Source organism: Poromitra crassiceps (assembly GCF_964638095.1).
Source record: "Poromitra crassiceps genome assembly, chromosome: 9".
Taxonomy (NCBI): domain Eukaryota; kingdom Metazoa; phylum Chordata; class Actinopteri; order Beryciformes; family Melamphaidae; genus Poromitra; species Poromitra crassiceps.
In genome coordinates this window covers 53528824-53551423 of record NC_139630.1, presented here as the reverse complement: position 1 = coordinate 53551423, position 22600 = coordinate 53528824, and the positions used below count along the sequence as shown (strand labels likewise).

The 22600-nt window shown below is 42.3% G+C and overlaps 2 protein-coding genes across 3 annotated transcripts in view; one reads left to right on the top strand and one right to left on the bottom strand.

The window, feature by feature from the left end:
• The first annotated feature begins 16208 nt into the window (after positions 1–16208).
• On the top strand, positions 16209–21130 carry fam228a (family with sequence similarity 228 member A). 2 transcript variants are annotated; one of them, XM_083643392.1, is made up of 9 exons: positions 16209–16413; positions 16697–16776; positions 18251–18418; positions 18496–18603; positions 18879–19076; positions 19266–19346; positions 19476–19539; positions 19699–19843; positions 19989–21130. In XM_083643392.1, the coding sequence occupies exons 2-9, from the start codon at positions 16699–16701 to the stop codon at positions 20074–20076; spliced, it is 930 nt and encodes a 309-aa protein (XP_083499518.1). In that variant the 5' UTR covers positions 16209–16413; positions 16697–16698; the 3' UTR covers positions 20077–21130. The 2 variants fall into 2 exon arrangements, with proteins under 2 accessions (XP_083499518.1, XP_083499519.1); XM_083643393.1 differs by having other exon boundaries at positions 16213–16328.
• A 772-nt stretch (positions 21131–21902) lies between these two features.
• Positions 21903–22600, bottom strand: part of LOC310782675 (intersectin-2-like) — a 62690-nt gene continuing 61992 nt past the window's right edge. Inside the window, exon 41 of the mRNA XM_083643394.1 lies at positions 21903–22600. This exon is cut by the window's right edge and continues 315 nt beyond it. The gene's annotated coding sequence lies outside the window, so the exon portion shown is untranslated.

Below are 22600 nucleotides of genomic sequence, written 5' to 3'. Positions count from 1 at the left end.
TCAAATGCTGTAATAACTCATCAGATGTGAGGTTTTATTAGGAATATTAGAGACATTTGAGCATGTAATAAAAAACGAAACTATTGTTTTTCCCACTTAAATATTGTTTCACAATCAGTGTTTTGCTACTCGTGCTCTTTTTGCTTTCTGCCTTTTGTGCAGTTCAGAGGTCATCTTACATTCATGATTCCAAACCAATCAATTTGTCTGCACTTGTAACCAGTGTTGGGGGTAACTCATTACAAAAATAACATATTACATGTAATATGTTACTTTTAGTAGTAACTCAGTAATATAACTTATTACTTATAGGATTTCACTAATATTATACCAGTTACTTTAACTCAAGTTACAAATTGAGTTACATTTTATTAAATCAAAGCACATATTTCCTAATCAAACTGTGTGTTTTTATGCAAATATAACCACTATAGATGGCAATAACAAACGAAAAGAATAACATTTAGAATTTTGGATTGTTTACACTGACTTCAAGGCAGTTGAAATTATTTTTCGGGATGGGTCCGGGGCTGCGATGTTATTCTGCTGCTGCTGTTGTTTTGGTAAAAGTAATGCAAAAGTAGTGTAATAAGTAACAAGTTACACAGAAAGTAATATTGTAAAGTAACTTATTACTTTCAAATGAAAGTAACTAGTAATATGTAGTATATTACATTTTTTGTAAGTAACTTGCCCAACACTGCTTGTAACTCTCAAATGATGGTCTCTTATATGCCAATTAGCCAATTTATCGCATCACTTTACAAGGACACAGGTGGCAGGTCACGTAGGCCACCACTTTTGCATTCAACTTTTTCTCGTTCTCTTTGGCTCTTCGCAACTCTTCCTGCCATCTCTGCTTGTCGATGTGGGAGAGCAGGTTGAGCCGGATGCTATGCAGGTTGGCTGCTACCACATAAAAAAGTCCCTGCGTCATGTGGCAGAAGGCGGCGACCACACTTTGCACGGCGTCAATCAGGTGTGGCACCGTTTCACACACCAAGCACAGGAACTCCACCACACTGGTTTGCTGGGGATGGGTGGGGTTACTGGAGTAGAGTTGCACACAGGGTGACCTATCATGTGCCTTCGGTTGGGTGAAGTGGCTGCCAGCGCGGCCGCGGCGCCGGCGCAGTGGGAGCAGAGCCAGGTACAGGTGACAAACAGCTTTGGAAAGATCTTGGAAGACCAGCTGCAGCTTAAGCACGGCATTGCCTGCAGATGAAAGTGTAACGGCGTCAGCTGAAGTCTAATTTAAAAATCTGGCTACTGTCAGCAACCGTTACACACAGGGTCTACCACTGGATTAAGTTGGTGACCAGCCATGGGGGTGGCAAGTATCATGTCATGCTAAGCACACAAAGCGGGGAAAAGTGGATGAGTTTGGCGCATCCATGCCTAACCCCTGCATCCCTCCTGGAACCAAATTACTGCACACATATCCATCTTTACAAGTAATTTAGTCGCATATGTGTAGTAGTTTCACTTCTCAGCAATTGTCTAGTAATAAAGCGTCAATATCTTGAATCAAAACAAAAAGTGCCACTTCACTACGAAAATAATGACACTGAATTCAACAAAAAAGGGTAATTTACATTGGAAACAAACATTATTTCATCCCAGTGACAGATTATCTTTCGCCTGTTTTACGAAACAAGATTTTAAGACTCAAGGACATTAAAAGCCTTGTTAAAGTCATTGGAAACCAAAAAATAAAATGTTTTAAGTTTGTCACACATCAGAAAAATGTGTTATTAGGCACCCAGCCAAATTTGAACATTTAAAAATGTCACCAAGTAGTATATAAAATTAGGTTTCAAAATCATGAAAAACTAAGCAGTATTGTTTGCTCTGAAAGTCCAAATCTCTAACTGTCTCTTACCGTCTATAAAAAAGAGAAGCCATACTATAAAACAGAGCCAGAGTGCAAAACAGAGTACCAACAAAGGCCAGAAATCCATGTAGTCCTCTCTCCCTGTGGTGGAATCGACAATAAAAATAAAGTCAAGAAAGCAAATATATTCCCAAGTTAATGCTCTGGCCAAGCTCTCCTTGTAACGCTGTGTGTCTGCGTGTGTGTGCATGCACAGCTAAATAGTCCATCACACAGGTTGTTGAAATAGGCCGCAGATGAAGCACTATGCGGCCTAAATGTTACGGCTTAGCTCATGAGTCACCAAGGCCGCGGAGCCAATCTGTCCGTTGCGCCATAGGCATTCAGCAGAATGGACATTGCAGCCAAAAAGCAGAAGTATGGAACTCACAAATATAAGGTCTTAAGTCATGTGAAATGATTGGTTATAATTAACAAACTAAGCAATGCATAAGGATTTATGATTGACATGAATAATAATCTCTATCTGTCATAAATCATATCATATCATGTATCATCTAAATCATACGTTTAATCTTTGAGAATGAAATGTATCAGGGTAATCAAGAAATGTGTTGATGAAATATGTATTACAAGTGATTCAATGAGCCGTGTTACCTGGTAATGGAATATAGGTTACGAGGGATTAAATGATTGAGAGATGTAGTGATTGATTGTGACGACAGTCGATCAGTACATGTTACAATCAATGAGCCATTATTACAATCAGTAGTGATAATGATCATTATTAATGATAAGCTGTTGTTGATGATTGAGCCAGTATTAATTGTCAATTATCGAGAGATGAATTGACTAGGTGTGATTGACATGAGTATTGAAACCAAGGTAAAAGGTTAAAGATGTTAGTGCTATGTGAAATGTTCATTAAGCAGAGTGAATAGAAATCATGTAGTCTTGTGATCTTGTGATGACTATTACACAAGAGACACCAGTCATGTGACTTCTGAGCGAATTTCCATCAATTGCGAAATCAAGACAGAGCGATAACCATATATGGACAGAGGCGAGGTGGAGCGATGGTGAATGGCCAGCATTTGAACAGGCCTCTCTGTACATGGGTCACACAAACATTATAAAAGTAATTGGCTCAAATACATCGTGGCCAGTCTGCATCGAAGAGGATCCCACACAGAAGAGGATCTTACTCTGGACCCAACTAAGGACTAGACTTGTGAGCCGCACATCGGGAGGTGCGCGAGGATCTATCTCAGTGACCCACGGGCAGAGCTACAAAAGAGACTGGACATTTCCCCACACTGAGGTAGTGTATTGGACTTTGCCTGTACCTTCCAGGCTCACCACCACAGCGAGAAGAGGAGACTGAGCCTATATCGAGAGGACGCACAGGATGGATTTATAGTGATGTTTGTGGATTAATAAGTTGCTTGAGAGGAGGAGGCAGAAGTGAGCTCAGCGGACCTAGGAATGACCATGCACCGAGGCTCTATGGCACTTCCCCATTCGACACTGGACGCGGGCGTTCAGTGAGTCACAGGCTGGAGGAGAAAGGGCCCACTGGCTCATGCTGAAACTCAGTAGGCCACATCAATCAATCCTCTTTTTATCCATCACCACTCCGAAAGGACGCAGCACCTCCGTGCTCAGCCATACCGCTCAACGTTGACGGTGAAGAGGAAGTTTCTTGACGAAGAAACAACTTCAGTCTATCCCCACCATAGCAAATTGGATAAGTACTTCCCAATTAGTGAAGAAGCTCATTAGCAACCATAATATGTAATTGTATTATCATGAAATTGTATTATTAATCAATGCTAATGCTGCACCTTGCTAAACTCTATAAATAAAACAAATCAATTGGATTTAAAGTTTAGGAGTGGACAATGATTTATGTGTTATTCCCCTTGATGGTAATCATATGGTTAAAAGGTGCGTGTGACACACTAATGGTTACTGGTTGAAATAGCAGCGCCCCTACGACTTATATAGCCGTTAAACATTACCTAGTCGATAACAAGTGCAAGATTCAGAGGAACAAGCTGCCATAATAACAGACTTGACCAGTTTTAGCGCCCGTCTCCTGGCTGGTCGGACAAGACCGCTAAAGCTGGTGGTAGCGGGGTGAGAAGTCTGGAACACCATTCCGGCAGTTAGCGCTAGGCGAATTGTTCCCACCTAACTGCTTAATCAAAGTGCAGAAGCTAGTTGGAGTTATACACAACTGAGCTGCACTTTCTAACCCTTATAACGGAGAGCAGTTTCTACCAATTAGTGATCGGTCTTCACTGGATTGAGAACAATTGGCAGAGAATCAAGACAAGGTGCAGGTGATTACATGAGGATTAGAGACCAGGAAGCGTTGTGTTACAATCGCTCACATGAGTTGTCATGCAGCCTCTCCTCTCTCTCCCAGGAGTGTTTTCATAATCCACTTCCCTGGCTGATTCCAACTCTGCTCAGGTGTGCTCCTCCACTCAGGTATGCTCCATAAGTAGCTAATGAATGGATAATTAGCCATCTTTGCCCATTTAGTCAGCCCAAATGAAAAATCCGGCTCTGTAGGTCACCAGCAGGGGGAGGGCGGTGTGTGTGTGCTTTTTACACTTCCTGAAAGATTAAGAGTGATTGCACATAACATAGCTGTGGGCAAACCCCGTAAAAACAGCCCTGTCCAGTTATAGTGAGCACTTTGAGGCCCCACCTTTAGAGGCTGGTAAATTTCCCATAACCTTCACACGGATGGCTGCTCAGTAAACAATCGTATCACCCTCCCTATGGCATGAACACACTCTCATGGGAAACGAAACTGCAAAGTGCTGAGTCATCCAAACAGTTCACCAGACAGAGGTGTGGTGAGAGAGGGCTGCTCGTCAACATTGAGCACACTCAAGATTGATCAGTCAATCAATCAATCAATCGATCAATAATTTTTCACTCACAGCTTCCCAGACCTAATAAGGTTAACCTTATTAACAAGCACAAACCTTTAAGCCCACGGCGCAGTGATGTGGCCATTCAGCTTTATGGCAGTATGCCCACTCCCACCACCCATATCCCTCTAGCCACTCCCCCTACATGAATCTGAATCTTCTTCCTATCCCTATAGCTATGGCCCATTTTCCCTAAACTCACTAAACGTCCATGACTGACTCAGTGACTGAGTGTCCTGACTTTTCCATCTTCTGACCCTGGCACGGCCTGCTGGCCCAGCGCCGTGGGAAAAAATAACTGAGGACCACAATGGAAATAAGCCTTTCTAATATTTATAATATAATAATAATAATATAAGTAATAGAGTAAGTCCTTCAGCCTTTCAAATTACTCATATGGGGTAGTTTATGTTTAACTATTGATACTTTTTCCCCCACATCTCTTTGAATCTATATTTATTCTGGAAACCACCCTGCTTCAAATTCATATAAATAGCCTACATTTTGCTCCTGCCAAGTACAACCAGTCATTAACTGCTGAGCAGCTCCTATGGAGCAATTTGGGGTTTAATGCCTTGCTCAAGGACACTACAATGGTTATTAAGTGGGCCTATTAAGGGAAGACTGTTCACTTTCCCTGCCAGGATTATTGCATTTACCAATTTACATTGGGCTGTAGTTCTGTTGATTAGGGGCCAGTTTAGGATCCAATACTCGTACCCCTCCCTCCTCTCGTCACACACACACACACACACACACACACACACACACACACACACACACACACACACACACACACACACACACACACACACACACACACACACACACACACGCACGCACCTGTTCTCCTTTTGCAGCAGTAGTGAAACTGTGGACTCTTGCCAACTAATAATTTATCACCAGTCTTTTATAGCACAGAGGCAGTAGTGTGTCTGCACCTTAGCCAGACCTGCTCACTTGGCAGGGGGTCTGCATGCCTGTCTGCCCTCTCTCTCTCCTCTCTGTCTGGATGCTGTAACATCTGAATGCACAATGCTGAAATCTCAGGGTCTCTAGACTAGAAGGATGAATGTAAAGGTTTCAGATGACTTTGATTGACAGATACAGTGGGCGGGACGTTCTACCTGCATCACTTCACTGAGGACAACAGAAAGTAAAAGGAAATGAGATCAGGTGAACTATAATAGAACAAACCAAGAAGCCAAACCAAGGCAGAAAGCTGCCACCTCTTACATGGCTGCCACAGTTGCCAAGTCAAGTGAGACAAAACAAAGTCCATGGCACATTAGTTAACTGTTAATTAAGGGTTAGTTAATGCTCATACCATTATTGTAAAGTGAAATCATGTAATGTGACGTCAGTCGTTCCTAAAATTCTTCTTCTTAGTGTTTGATAGAGGGGGTGGAGCTAGTACATTTTTATGGAGATGATTTCCTGTCAGCGGTCACACCCAGCACCTGAAGGTTGAGCAGTAAGGTGTAGACCATCTCAATGACAGCAGATGGGTTGTGCTTCTCTCTGCTGTATTTCACTTCACTTCACTCACTCATCACACACTTAAATCACACAGGCTCATTTCTGATGTGGCCTTTCTATCCAGGTGGTGTTCAGGTACCTGTGTGAGGAGGAGGTTCACGTGTTCTCAGAGAAACAGGTCTTCCCTGCCATATGGAGTTAGCTTGATAACTGAGGTTCAGGAACACAAGATCACACCAGGTCCGCATCATATCTCACCGCCACCTACTCTAATCCATCACCCATTCACCTGCGCTCCTCCAATCCAATCACCGAGCCACACCGGCTTTCTATCAGCTCAATCACCTGTAGCCTTTATATACTCACTGGCATACCACTTCTCTCCCGTTTGTCATGTCTTCACGACCCCCCCCTCCACACCCCTTAGTTCACATCTCGCTACGGGCAGCACGAGCGGAGTCGCAGGTTTTCTCCCCGTGCTGCGCGGGTTTTCCCCGGGCACTCCGGTTTCCTCCCGCAGACTGTTAAAGATATGTTTTGCACATGCCTAATCTGCTTCTCTGTCCTCTGAACACAGGAACCAGGGGGGGTAGGTGGAGATCGTACGTTATCCTGGGACACCGAGCCCAGCGGGCTCCCACCCAGGATGCGGTCTCCATCCCGGGCGCAGGACCTAGCAGGCTACGCCCGGGCGCAGGACCTAGCAGGCTACGCCCAGAGACGTACCCCCACTCAGAGTCTCAACCCCCGGGTTCCTGGTTCCTGACACGGCCGTGCCGCGTACTAGATGAGTCTCCAAGCAATCCTGGTTCCGGACACGGCCGTGCCGTGTACTAGAAGGGTCTCCAAGCAATCGCACCACACTCACTTATCAATAAACATATATTCATTCTAACCATGGTGTGATCTGTGTTAGTGAAACGAAGCCTGGCCACCAGGCTCATCCTCTCAGGTAAAACATGAAAAGGGAGAAATGTCCCCTATGGGTCCTTCCATCTCCTCCTGAACTCTCATCAGTGAATCAGCTCCACATTTTCTCACCTGTATCATCGACTTTGTGTCTCACAGGAGAGCTTCACTCCTATGAAGCCCTTTCATCAGACACACACAAAAACGTTTTGTCGGCACTGCAGAGACTGGACGCTGTGACAAAGTTGAGGGTGTAAGTAATAAGAGTAGCCCCTAGAAACCTGTTGAATGATTTATTAATGAATCTTTGAAATAGTGAAAAAAAGTGCAATTAGAAAAGTGAAAGAGTAACTCTTTTGCACAGTGAAAACAGCCTTAATACTGAATCAAGTACATTTGACTGCATTAATTTGTCAATAAATATCTAAATCCCATAACAGTGTCAAATGCTGTAATAACCCATCAGATGTGAGGTTTTATTAGGAATATTAGAGACATTTGAGCATGTAATAAAAAACGAATTGCACCAAAAACTATTGTTTTTCCCACTTAAATATTGTTTCACAATCAGTGTTTTGCTACTCGTGCTCTTTTTGCTTTCTGCCTTTTGTGCAGTTCAGAGGTCATCTCATCTTACATTCATTATTCTAAATCAATCCATTTGTCTGCACTTGTAACTCTCAAATGAAGGCCTATTATATGCCAATTAGCCAATGTATGACATCACTTTACAAGGACACAGGTGGCACGTCGTCAACCTTTGCTTTGGACACGTAGGCCACCACTTTTGCATTCAACTTTTTCTCGTTCTCTCTGGCTCTTTGCAACGCTTCCTGCCATCTCTGCATGTTGACTTCGGAGAGCAGGTCGAGCCAGATGCCATGCACCATGGCTGCTACCACGTAAAAAAGTCCCTGCATCATGTGGAGGAAGGCGGCGCACACACTTTGCGCGGCGTCAATTAGGTGTGGCATCGCTTCACACACCAAGCGCAGGAGCCCCGCCAGAGTGGTTTGCTCGGCATAGAGTTGCACACGTGACCTCTCAATCTCATCTGCCTTCGGTTGGTTGAAGCGTATGCCACCACGGCGCAGTGGGAGCAGAGCCAGGTACAGGTGACAAACAGCTTGGGAAAGATCTTGGAAGACCAGCAGCAGCTTAAGCACGGCATTGCCTGCAGATGAAAGTGTAACGGCGTCAGCTGAAGTCTAATTTAAAAATCTGGCTACTGTCAGCAACCGTTACACACAGCGTCTACCACTGGATTAAGTCAGTGCACCAGCCATGGGGGTGGCACGTGGCAGGTATCATGTCATGCTAAACACACAAAGCGGGGAAAAGTGGATGGGTTTGGTGCATCCATGCCTAACCCCTGCATCCCCCCTGGAACCAAATTACCAGGGCCGCGGGAAGTAGGGAGATTTTTTCCAAAAAAAAAAAAAATTATAATTACAAATGTAATTAAAAATATTTTGCAGTGCACTATGTTCCTTTCTTGTTTAAGAATGTTTCGGGAAATGAAAATGTAGCCTATTTAAATAGAATTATCAACAATAACAATGAAGGAAGTTACATGCTTGTAGGCTAGAGAATAAGAAGAAGCGCGCATACACGCACATGTTGTGTTGAACCAACCAACAACCAATACGAATTGTTTAATCTGGCAATAAAGAAATGTGAACTTCACATGCTATTTTAATATCCTACTCGAAAATGCACCTCCCACTATACAGCAAAGAGAGGAGTCAATGTTTCTTGATATATGCCATTCAGATCAGAATAATTACCGTAGTCTAGTCATTAAGTTTGCTGATAATATTTCTATCATGTTAAGTCTGTGTCATGTTAACTGGTGTATTCAGAGCAAATAGGGAGATATAGAGCATTATCATCATGCTATATATCTCCCTCTTTGCTCTGAATGAGTGAGAAAAGGAGAAAATACTGAATAATTACATCACAACAGTATCCTAATGTTAATTTAAAATGAGATATTCCTCTAAATATGGCAAAAAAAATAAAAAATAAAACGTAAAAAAAAAATTCGGCGGGGCCCTTGCGGGCCCCATCCGAGAGTCCCTTCCTTAAAATGACTTCCAGCGGCCCTGCAAATTACTGCTCACATGTCCATCTTTACAAGCCATTTAGTCGCATATGTGTAGTAGTTTCACTTCTCAGCAATTGTCTAGTAATAAAGCGTCAATATCTTGAAACTAAACAAAAAGTGCCACTCCACTACTAAAATAATGACACTGAATTCAACAAAAACGGGTAGGCTAATTTACATTGGAAACAAACATTATTTCATCCCAGTGACAGATTAACTTTCGCCTGTTTTAAGAAACAAGATTTTAAGACTCAAGGACATTAAAAGCCTTGTTAAAGTCCTTGGAAACAAAAAAATAAAATATTTTAAGTTTGTCACACATCAGAAAAATGTGTTATTAGGCACCCAGTCAAATTTGAACAGTTAAAAATGTCACCAAGTAGTAGGCTATATAAAAAATCAGAAATAACGCGCTCAACTCCTTACTTATAGCCGGTTGTGTAAACTGGGTGCTGGATCCAAATCCTAATTCAAAAAAATGAAAAGGACAGCACTCCAAGTTTAAAGGTTTTATTGCCACACAATGGACGTTTGGAGCAGCAGCCCTTCTTCAGCCTGTAGCCTACACGCTGAAACGTCCATTGTGTGGCAATAAAACCTTTAAACTGGGGAGTGCTGTCCTTTTCATTTTTTTGAACCAAGTAGTATATAAAATTAGGTTTCAAAATCATGAAAAACTAAGCAGTATTGTTTGCTCTAAAAGTCCAAATCTCTAACTGTCTCTTACCGTCTGTAAAACAGAGAAGCCAGAATATAAAACAGAGGCAGAGTACAAAACAGAGTACCAACGAAGGCCAGAAATCCATGTAGTCCTCTCTCCCTGTGGTGGACTTGACAATAAAAATAAGCAAATATATTCCCAAGTTAAGGCTCTGGACAAGCTCTCCTTGTAACGCTGTGTGTCTGTGTGTGTGTCTCTGTGTGTCTGTGTGTGTGCACGCACAGCTAAATAGTCCATCACACAGGTGCAGGTGATTACGTAAGGGATAATGGATAGTGAGCCGGTGATTACTGGCGAAATAATGACCGACAGGTGATATTGAGCCCGACGCGCAGCGGAGGGCTTAATCATTCACCTGAAGGTCATTATTTCCAGTAATCACCGGCTCACTATCCATTATCCCACTTAGAACACGGCCTACAACTAAATCATTCAATAATCGGGGCTTCCCTGGCTGATTCCAACTCTGCTCAGGTGTGCTCCTCCACTCAGGTATGCTCCATAAGTAGCTAATGAATGGAGCTCTCCATGGTGCTGAACCTGTGTTGACTCATTTTGTTCACTAATTAGCCATCTTTGCCCATTTAGTCAGCCCAAATGAAAAATCAGGCTCTGTAGGTCACCCGCAGGGGGAGGGCGGTGTGTGTGCTTTTTACACTTCCTGAAAGATTAAGAGTGATTGCACATAACATAGCTGTGGGCAAACCCCTTAAAAACAGCCCTGTCCAGTTATAGTGAGCACTTTGAGGCCCCACCTTTAGAGGCTGGTAAATGTCCCATAACTTTCACATGGATGGCTCCTCAGTAAACAATCTTATCACCCTCCCTATCGCATGAACACACTCTCATGGGAAATGAAACTGCAAAGTGCCGAATTATCCAAACAGTTCACCAGACAGAGGTTTGGTGAGAGAGGTCTGCTCGTCAACATTGAGCACACTCAAGATTGATCAGTCAATCAATCGATCAATAATTTTTCACTCACAGCTTCGCCAGACCTAATAAGGTTAACCTTATTAACAAGCACAAACCTTTAAGCCCACGGCGCAGTGATGTGGCCATTCAGCTTTATGGCAGTATGCACGCTCCCACCCAGGGCCGATTTTACCAACGGGCTTACCCGGGCTGAAGCCCGGGGCCCGGGACATCAAGGGGCCCAAAAAAAAAAAAAAAAAAAAAAATTTATTTTTTATTTTTTTGGGGACCCTTGATGGGGTTTTTTTGGGCCCCCTGTCCAGGGTCTTCGCAAAAAATGCTTTTTTTACTGTGCTTCTGGAGAGCGCTCCTTTTCAAAACTTGGGCTTGTCAAGAACAGGATACGGTCTACTATGGGACAAGAAAGGCTCACCCACTTGACATTGATGTCATTGGAAAGTGACATTGTTAGAACATTGGACTTCACCACTCTAGTCAAACGCTTTGCCATGGCAAAAATCAGGAAGAAGACATTTCAGGTACGAACAGACTTGAATACTGCTTGATTGATTTGTGCAATAATTGTGAGAATGTGTGTGTGCACTGTAATAATAACAGCAATAATAAATAATAAATAATAATAATAAAAGTGCTTGTTGTGACATCTCCGTGGCAATGTTTTCTTTCCAATCAGGCTGTTTATGAAAGAACATGATGGCTAAACCTACAGTTTGTGTTTGTAAGTTAGAATGCTGACAGGAGAGCAGGTGGTGACATGAAAGTTAGTGAGAAAAGGAGAAGATACTGAATAATGACATCACAACAGTATAATCCTAATGGTGATTTAAAATGAGATATTCCTTTAAATACGGCTAAAAAAGGTTAAAAAAAAACACTAAAAAAAATGAGTTTATGTGTGTGTTTTGTGATTGCAGGGCTGAGCAGAATGAGTACAAAGTGAACAAAGCAGCCATCAGGAGAATCGAAGACATTTGTCAGAGTAAAATGATTGAGTGACAGCTTATTGATTGGTTGTTGAACTTTGTTGACTCTGTTTAATTATGATCTATAACGCATAACTGACACGCATAGCTGACATCTCAGACACTCACTTTACATCAGAGGTTCTCAAATGTTTTTCAGCCAAGGACCCCTTACAAGATAGAAAATATACCGGGGACCCCCTCATTCTGATTTGTGATTTTGGGCTAAGCTTAATTGTTTGCACGGTAACGTGCTTGACTTTTAATTTGATAGGTTTGTTATTAGAATGTAATCCATGAACCATTTTAGATTTAAAGCATAAACTATTTTCGTTGAACTATGAAGATTTTGCAAAAAAAAAAAATTTTTTTTTTTTTTATTACATTACATTTACATTACGTCATTTAGCAGACACTTTTGTTTTATCCAAAGCGACTTACAATATCACAATTTGTCAACAGTACAGAAAACCACTATGCAACACAATCAATGACAGCCAAGATATTTTGATAGACTAGCACCATGTAGGAAGTAGTTTGAGAAGGAATAAGTAGCATGTAGCATTTTATTAAAAAAACAAAAAAAAAAAAAAAAAAAAAAAAAAATTTACTTGAAAACTTTTCGCGGACCCCCTGGCAAAGTGCCACGGACCCCTGGGGGTCCGCGGACCCCCATTTGAGAACCACTGCTTTACATGTCTTTTCTCCTCTGTTATGAGAGCTGTGTTGTTATGTCGAAGAGCCACCCCACCTGGAGAGGAGGGGATAACATAGTGTTTTGTCTTTCTGGCTTATAGAAGGTTTTGTTTTGGCTTGTTGTAAAGATCAGGGTCCTATTTTGTCTCCTTGAGAAGCATCCGATGGAATTGTACCAGCGACCAGACATCGGGGGCGCTGGGGTTAGGTATGATTGAACTGTGATGTTGATGTTCGGGGCACAATAATTCTAATTGTGACACTCTGAAGGTTCTGATGATGAAATAAACAAATCCTTATTCATTACAAACAAGCAACTCATTTATTGATGGATCAACAAGGCATTTCATTTATTTTTCCACAACACATTCTCTGTAAGTCAGATCATTTCAAATATGAATAGGACTGGTTTTGAGAGAGCACAAAACATGAACTTTGTGTCAGATATGGTTTTGTTTTATGGACATTTTGAACTAGTTTGTATTGTTTTGAATAATGTATGCATGGGTGTCACATTGCTTCCTTAAAAAGCCTTCCTTAAAAAGCTTTTGTTATGTTTTTGTGGTCCTTGCTTATGGCTTTTCCCCTTCCTCTCTCACAGTAGCTGGTAAAATCCCACCCCAGATGCTCATCACTGCACCTGATGCGAGACTTTAGTCCTGATTGGAACAGATCCATCTTCAGTACCAGTCAGTCTCCTCCTCCTTCTCTTCTTCTCTGTCTCTTTCTCTGTAGAGGAACTCTGAGCTCTCAGAAAAAAAATAGGGCTAACACCTGACATGGTAACACTCAGGTGACAATATCGCTGATTCATCCTGATGGCTATAATCAATACCTTTTGATTGCTATATTGTTTACAGTAATTGAGAGGTTATTTTATGAAGTAAGAGATCAAGGAACTATTTAGAATAAAACAAGATTCTGGCCTCTCATGTGCCTTCGGTTGTCTGTGAATTCAGATACTGACCTACAATATAACAGTATTTTAACCAGCTACACTGTATATTAACAAGATATTTTAACATAATGTCCTCGATTTCATGTGTTGACAAGAATGATTTATTAATGATTTATTGAATGAATGAACAAACGAACAAAGGAATGGGTGAGTCATAAGGCACAATCTTTGAAATAGTGAAAATAAATTGCAATTTGAAAAGTGAAAGAGTAACTCTCCTTTGCACAGTGAAAACAGCCTTAATACTGAATCAAGTACATTTGACTGAATATGCATTAATTTGTCAATAAATATCTAAATCCCATAACAGTGTCAAATGCTGTAATAACTCATCAGACGTGAGGTTTTATTAGGAATATTAGAGACATTTGAGCATGTAATAAAAAACTAATTGCACCAAAAACTATTGTTTTTCCCACTTAAATATTGTTTCACGGTCAGTGTTTTGCTACTCGTGCTCTTTTTGCTTTCTGCCTTTTGTGCAGTTCAGAGGTCATCTTACATTCATGATTCCAAACCAATCAATTTATCTACACTTGTAACTCTCAAATGAAGGCCTCTTATATGCCAATTAGCCAATGTATGACATCACTTTACAAGGACACAGGTGGCACGTCGTCAACCTTTGGTCACGTACTGTAGGCCACCACTTTTGCATTCAACTTCTCGTTCTCTTTGGCTCTTTGCAACTCTTCCTGCCATCTCTGCTTGTCGGTGTGGGAGAGCCGGTTGAGCACAGGAGCTCCACCACACTGGTGACCAGCTGCAGCTTAAGCACGGCATTGCCTGCAGATGAAAGGGTAATGGCGTCAGCTCAAGTCTAATTAGAAAATCTGGCTACTGTCAGCAACCGTTACACACAGGTTATACCACTGGATTAAGTCAGTGCACCAGCCAAGTATCATGTCATGCTAAGCACACAAAAGTGGATGGGTTTGGCACATCCATGCCTAACCCCTGCATCCCCCCTGGAACCAAATTACTGCACACATGTCCATCTTTACAAGTCATTTAGTCCCATATGTGTAGTAGTTTCACTTCTTAGCAATTGTCTAGTAATAAAGCGTCAATATCTTGAAACAAAACAAAAAGTGCCACTCCACTACTAAAATAATGACACTGAATTCAACAAAAAAGGGTAATTTACATTGGAAACAAACATTATTTCATTCCAGTGACAGATTATCTTTCGCCTGTTTTAAGAACCAAGATTTTAAGACTCAAGGACATTAAAAGCCTTGTTAAAGTCCTTGGAAACCAAAAAATAAAATGTTTTAAGTTTGTCACACATCAGAAAAATGTGTTATTAGGCACCCAGCCAAATTTGAACAGTTAAAAATGTCACCAAGTATATACAATTAGGTTTCAAAATCATGAAAAACTAAGCAGTATTGTTTGCTCTGAAAGTCCAAATAACTCTAACTGTCTCTTACCGTCTACATAACAGAAAACAGAGCCAGAGTACAAAACAGAGTACCAACAAAGGCCAGGAATCCATGTAGTCCTCTCTCCCTGTGGTGGAATCGACAATAAAAAATAGTCAAGAAAGCAAATATATTCCCAAGTTAATGCTCTGGCCAAGCTCTCCTTGTAACGCTGTGTGTCTGCGTGTGTGTGCACGCACAGCTAAATAGTCCATCACACAGGTGCAGGTGATGACATGAGGATTAGAGACCAGGAAGCATTGTGTTACAATCGCTCACATGAGTTGTCATGCAGCCTCTCCTCTCTCTCCCAGGAGTGTTTTCATAATCCACTTCCCTGGCTGATTCCAACTCTAGACTCAACAAACTGATCCGTAAGGCCAGGGACATTGTGGGGCTGGAGCTCCCTACTGCATGAACACACTCTCATGGGAAATTAAACTGCAAAGTGCCGAGTTATCCAAACAGTTCACTAGACAGAGGTTTGGTGAGAGAGGGCTGCTCGTCAACATTGAGCACACTCAAGATTGATCAGTCAATCAATCGATCAATAATTTTTCACTCACAGTTTGGCCAGACCTAATAAGGTTAACCTTATTAACAAGCACAAACCTTTAAGCCCACAGCGCAGTGATGTGGCCATTCAGCTTTATGGCAGTATGCCCGCTCCCACCACCCATATCCCTCTAGCCACTCCCCCTACATGAATCTGACTCTCTCCTCTAACACCTTCCTATCCCTATAGCTATGGCCCATTTTCCCTAAACTCAGTAAACGTCCATGACTGACTCAGTGACTGAGTGTCCTGACTTTTCCATCTTCTGACCCCGGCAGGGCCTGCTGGCCCAGCGCCGTGGGAAAAAAACGTAAAATAAGCCTAAAGTTTTAGTGAATTGACGGCCTTTCTTTGGTCTTGACACAGTGAAAAGCTGCGTCCGTCCTGAGAATGTCTTGCTCCCCCGTCTCCGTCATGCTTGCTTGTGTGCCGGTGCCATGGCAACGGAAAACCTCCAGACGGTAGGAGGACACCTGAGGCCTGGAGGAGGAGAGGAGAGCAAACTGCAGAGTGTGGACCCGCCTCTCTCTCTCTCTCTCTCTCTCTCTCTCTCTCTCTCTCTCTCTGTCTCTCTCTCTCTCTCTCTCTGTCTCTCTCTCTCTCTCTCTCTCTCTCTCTCTCTCTCTCTCTCTCTCTCTCTCTTTCCAAATACTGGCTCTGTTGTCGGCTGAAGCTGGTTGGAGGCCGTGCTGGTAATTGCTGTACTGTAGTCTAGGCTATTATATTCTTTATGTTTATTAGAAAAATAATTCACTGTCCAGAGTGAGTTCCTGGATTCAAACTGGCAAGCAACCAAAAGTAAGGAATTTCCATCATGTTATAGTGTTAGGCTTCTGCACGTTTGTTAGGTGTAACTCTACCCAACTTCCTCAAGTCAACAAAGGTAAGAAAATCCATAGCATTGCATTGTGTTAACCTTCAGCCTTTAACAAAGATTATAAGCACTCTGCTAAATACTCAATTACAAGGCTCAAATTACAAGTGTGGATTGGAGGGTCTTGGCTTTAAATCGTATCCTTACTTTGTATAGCCTTCGAGTGAGACTGATATAGGCCCTTTCTAGATTCAGATGTAATACATGGGGCCTCCTCCCCAAGATTGTTATAAGTAGGTTATTATCACTGATGATTCATAAATCCAAATATGCCCCCCCCCTCATAAAATAGGCATGTCGCTCAAGAAGAAACAGACTGCAGATGATGTCATCTTCCACACTCCTTTTCATCTCAGCTGTTTGAAATCTAAGGTAAAGAAGTTCCATGCATACTGACAAATCCATGTAGATGATTGCCCATTAGGAAAAGGTGGCCTACATAATATTTATAATATAATAATATAAGTAATATAGTAAGTCCTTCAGCCTTTCAAATGACTCATGGGGTAGTTTATGTTGAACTATTGATACATTTCCCCCCACATCTCTTTGAATCTTTATTTATTCTGGAAAACACCCTGCTTCAAATTCATATAAATAGCCTACATTTTACTCCTGCCAAGTACAACCAGTCATTAACTGCTGAGCAATTTGTGGTTTAATGCCTTGCTCAAGGACACTACAATGGTTATTAAGTGGGCCTATTAAGGGAAGACTGTTCACTTTCCCTGCCAGGATTACTGCATTTATCAATTTACATTGGGCTGTAGTTCTGTTGATTAGGAGCCAGTTTAGGGTCCAATACTTCTACCCCTCCCACCTCTCGTCACACACACACACACACACACACACACACACACACACACACACACACACACACACACACACACACACACACACACACACACACACACACACACACACACACACACACACACACACACACACACACACACACACACCTGTTCTCCTTTTGGCAGCAGTAGTGAAACTGTGGACTCTTGCCAACTAATAATTTATCACCAGTCTTTTATAGCACGGAGGCAGTAGTGTGTCTGCACACTAGCCAAACCTGCTCACTTGGCAGGGGGTCTGCATGCCTGTCTGCCCTCTCTCTCTCCTCTCTGTCTGGATGCTGTAACATCTGAACGCACAATGCTGAAATCTCTGGGTCTCTAGAAGGATGAATGTAAAGGTTTCAGATTACTTTGATTGACAGATACAGTGGGCGGGACGTTCTACCTGCATCACTTCACTGAGGACAACAGAAAGTAAAAGGAAATGAGATCAGGTGGACTATAATAGAACAAACCAAGAAGCCAAACCAAGGCAGAAAGCTGCCACCTCTTACATGGCCGCCACAGTTGCCAAGTCAAGTGAGACCATTGAGACAAAACAAAGTACATTGCACACCGACATGTCCTACATACTGTGTGTGTGTGTGTGTGTGTGTGTGTGTGTGTGTGTGTGTGTGTGTGTGTGTGTGTGTGTGTCACGGTGATCAGCAGCTCAGGTTTCCAGGTAGTGACACGATCTCTCACCGCCTGTTGTGCTGGACTCTGCTGCCTTCTGTACACCTGCTACAGGACTGTCTGCTCTGTCTGTGAACTACAGGACTGTCTGCTCTGTCTGAACTCGAGCTGGGATTTGAAAAAGAGTTCACAATTCCCATTTCTCTTTTTCTGCATTTTCTAATACTTACATCTGCAGTAACATTCACCATAACAGTGCTGTATGAAGCAACGCATAGGTAGAATTCTGTATTTAGAAGCCTCATTTTGATTATTGAGGAAATTGAAATAACCAGTTATGGATCATATTGGTGAATGGCTTATTTATGTTTCAGGAGACCATGGTAAATGTGGATGGAGCTTCAGGTGCATCAGAGAGCAGGAGGAGTTGTGGAGGTGTGAAGATGAGCAGCAGCAGCGGGGGAGTCAGAGCTGGGAACAGGGCCTCATCTCAGGGTCCTCAGCTGGACTGGCTCTCTCACACCTCCCTCAGACGGCTGCAGGTACTGCATACACCCAACCACATGCATGATCAGAGAGATGACTTTTCTCACCTCTCACTGCATGTTATACCATTTAGGCAAAGGGGGAGGCTGAAAATCAACAGGCAAGAGCAATTATCCAACCTCTACTGGACACTGAGAAGATTATCCAACCTCTACTGGACACCGAGAAGGACTTTCTGAAGGTAGCTTGTTGGATGTTGTGTCATTTACTGATTTTTCTTGTGCATTACAAGTGTATATGCATATTACCATTGTCAATTCTGTATTCTCTTTCTGGATTCCATATTATGTAGAGATTGTTCTGTTTTTTGTTTTTTTTACTTTGTGTGGTGTTATCAGTAAAAAAGTATATGTCCCAGAAAGTATAGTGCCTTTTTGTGTCTGATTCCCTTGCTATGTGATGTTAATTAACGTGTTGTGTCTGTGGTGTAACAACACGCTATGTGTCTGCGTTGAGGGGTTGGAGAGTTTCCTGATCCGGCGCGATGCAGCAGAGCTGAGGAAGAGGGAGCTGCTGCACAGGCGCTGGACGCAGCGTGTGTGGACGCCCCTCCAGAAGAGGGTGCAGGAGCGCGTGTCCAGCCGCTGCTATGAGGAGGCCAAGAGGCGCCAGCAGAGCTTGTACAGTCACTACATCCATCACTGCAACGCCAAGGTAGTGGCTATCGCTACGAGTGCGTTTTGTCTCGAGCTGAACTGTGATCCAGATTTTTCTTTAGCTTAATTTTGTATCTTTGTTTGTACTCATTTGATCATCAGTGCAATAGACACTCACACAACATTCAAAGAAAGTGAGCTGTGTAATTATCTTTCTCTAACCAGCTGTAACCTCTCTTATCTTCAGGGTTTTGTGTTTCTGGAAAGCTATGATCCACAGGAGTACAACCCTTTCCTCCTCAACAGCCAACAACCACACTGCATCAAGGTCAGACTTTGTGACTTAAATATTACATATTTGACTTTACATATTTATGCATAATATATACATAAACATATAGCCTATATTTAAATATAACAATCGCAACTACTCTGTCTCAATTCATCTGCCATAAAGGGCCCGCTGTGCCTTCAGTCAGAAAGGGGGAAAGAAAAGAGAACGGCCCTTTCTTGTGAAACAGGTATGTGGGTAGTTTTCCTTTTTACCATAAGGAACTATGAGACCTATATCTATAGATCTATGTTCTACAGTAAGTTTGAGAGAAATGACCTGCACTGCTGAGGAAAAGCTGCCAAAATAAAACCTCTTAAGTTATAAACTGATTTGTCCTCTGATTTAGGACGCAAATATACAAGGAGACAAGCAGAGCGGTTACTTCAGAGTCCGGAGGCAGACATGTCCCTGCTGGCTTCACCTCATTATCCAGTCTCTGCCTCCAGTCAGCCTCTAGCAGAGGTTGAGACTGAGCTACGGAAGCCAAACAGGTACAAATATATAGAGTTCTGAACACACATTTGCCATGTGTATAAAGCTACAGGATCATTGATGGCTTATGTGAGTAATAAGTTGTGCAGGTGACAATGACTACAATGCAAAAAGTTGAGTTTTACACAATCTTGTCTTATCCAGGCTCAATACGATACCGTACCACATCAGAGTAAGTGCCACACCAGATGGAAGATGTCGTCAGTCTAGCTGCTGGTCCTTCAGAAGATGACGCGGGCACCAACTTCACTCCTTGCCTACATGCAAACGATTAATTCCCCCCCCCTGTTAAACACAGTGCTTATCTCTATGCAATCTATATCCCATAGATATAAACACAAGTGTTTATCTCTATGGTCGGGCCCGCTGACTTAAAGATGGATGCAGTCAGATTATTTAAACAATCTTTGAGCAACAGTTGTACCAAAGGTTTGTGGCTTTGTGTTGTTATTGTTGTGGAGGAATCTTACAAATTGGACCTTGATGGTATGAAAATGCCCATGGATTCTGTTACCATTAGTCTACATAAAACAATGTAAGATAAATCAAAGTCCAAATGATTGCAGTAGGTTTGAATTTAGAAACTGAGATAGATCCATGGTCTTAATGAGATTATTTTAGACTAGGGTTTCAGCCCCGAGCGCAGCCCAGCTCGTGTGGCCTCGCCTGCTCTATTGGCATGCACAGTGCACAATTGGTCAACTTCACATCACTGATGACATCACAATTGCTCGAGTGACATCGCTGATGATTTCATGGACAGTGTGACATCATCAGTGACATCGCAATTGCTCGAGTGACCATCACTGATGCCATCATCGAGTGCTCCAGTGACATCATTACTGACCAAAATCATCACAAATCTCACAATGTGGGATGAAAAACGTGACCAAAATCACAGACAGTTGGCACACTTTGGCAATTTTATGTAAAGATTACTTCATTCAACAGCCAATCAGAAACAATCCTCTTAACAACAGACAGGCAGGTCTGTGGGTTTGTCTGTGTGGTCAGTGCAGTCGTCTGTGTTCTGGTAGACCAGGGGTCAAAAGAACCCGCTGTGGAAACCCTCCTTTGCAGTATAGTTTGTTTTAACACTTTAATATCTTCAATTAATTAGAAGTGTAATAAAAACAAAAAATGGGTTGTGACTGTATGCCTATTGCCACTTTTATTTAAATACAACTCTTTTTGCTACCCAAGAATATGTGCACACCCCGGGCTTGAACTCACGAGTCTTACCTCAGTATGCAACTGACATACACAGTGTGCCACCAAGGCACCACCACTGCTGCTGTGTTTCTCCTCTGTTGTTGAGCAATTTGAGCAATTAATCACCAGAAATGGCTGTAATGTAATTGAGCTTCTAGTGAACTTAGTAAGCTGATTTAAGAGTCTAAGTCCATGTGTGTGATGTTCATAGTGCAGCCATGCAGCATCTCCTCAGCAGCAGGGCTGCTGTAGCTCAGAGGGTTGAGTGAGGAGCGTATCAGGTTCTATGCATGTATGTAATATGAAGGTAGTTGAGCTACCAGCAAGTTTACTGCAAAATGTAGTTCAACTACATGTAGTAAACTAGTCCCCAACACTGCTCATACCCCACCGGCTTCCCACCCGCAGACACGGCCACTTGTGTCTGCAGGAACATTTGACCAATATGTAAACAATTGTTATAGCCTAGTAATGACTGCAAATCTGACCAACTATCCCCTTCTAACTACCTCACAGAGAAACTCTACTACACCGCCTGGCTTACATTGGCTGGGTGCCAATCAACAGATCTGCCTCTCCTCTTCTACCACTTCAAGGTTGTGAGGATAGGAGATGCAGAGAGCAAATGATGTTAACGGGCAGACGTGCTTGAATGATTTAACAACTTTGGAAGTGCATGACTCAATAAACCCAGTTGAGACTCAATTAACCCAGTGTGAGTGGTGGATATTTGAGGTTGACTTCTGTAAAACTCATTATGCTGAAGGTGATATAGTCAAACACTCACAAGTCACAATGCAGAAAAAAAACACTTTTTGATGAATTTTATTCATGTCACTTCCAGGGTTTAAAGGCATACCTAACATCAGACCTCACGGCTAGACCATGAGGTTCACCTGGGACATTACATTTTACAGTAGTGTGCAACAGTTGAAAGAGACGTGTGTGTAGTAGTAGTGTCTGACAGTTCAGATGGAGCTGTATAGTAAATATGCCACAGCTCATTTGGTATACAGTATATGTAACAGGGCATTTGAGGCTTGTATCCACTTTAAGCAAATTAAGACATTATGATGGCTGTATCCCCCCATTAAGAGGGAAATAGTAATGTGTACATATTTGTAAAAAATAATATAAAACCTCTTTACCAATTAGCAGATTTTTAATTGATTGAAAGTTGAGGAACATTTGTCTAACTGTATTTCTAACTTTGTGAATAAGGAAAGTATTAGCACTTATACTGACATCTTTAACTCACTCGAGCTCATGGCTTGTTGGTGGCGAGACATCTTCGCCTTGTTCTCAAATAAATCACTCCTTTTGAAGAGCGTTCATCAGCTTGTCAGTCTACATTTTGGCAAGGTCTTTCTTCTCCAACTTGAGAAGGTCCGGAAGGCTCAGAACAGAACATGGCAGTCAGTGAGAACAAATTCCCTTTTTCATGGCATCAGTTGCACTGGAATAAATAGGCACTTTTAAGTGTGTGTGTGTGTGTGTGTGTGTGTGTGTGTGTGTGTGTGTGTGTGTGTGTGTGTGTGTGAGCG

Excerpts from the sequence above, each read along its gene's own strand:
- fam228a (XM_083643392.1), top strand. The coding sequence starts at position 16,699 with ATGTCGCTCAAGAAGAAACAGACTGCAGATGATGTCATCTTCCACACT. Across the intron at positions 18,604-18,878 it reads CCGAGAAGGACTTTCTGAAG|GGGTTGGAGAGTTTCCTGAT; the intron begins GTAGCTTGTTGG and ends GTCTGCGTTGAG. Across the intron at positions 19,077-19,265 it reads TCCATCACTGCAACGCCAAG|GGTTTTGTGTTTCTGGAAAG; the intron begins GTAGTGGCTATC and ends TCTTATCTTCAG.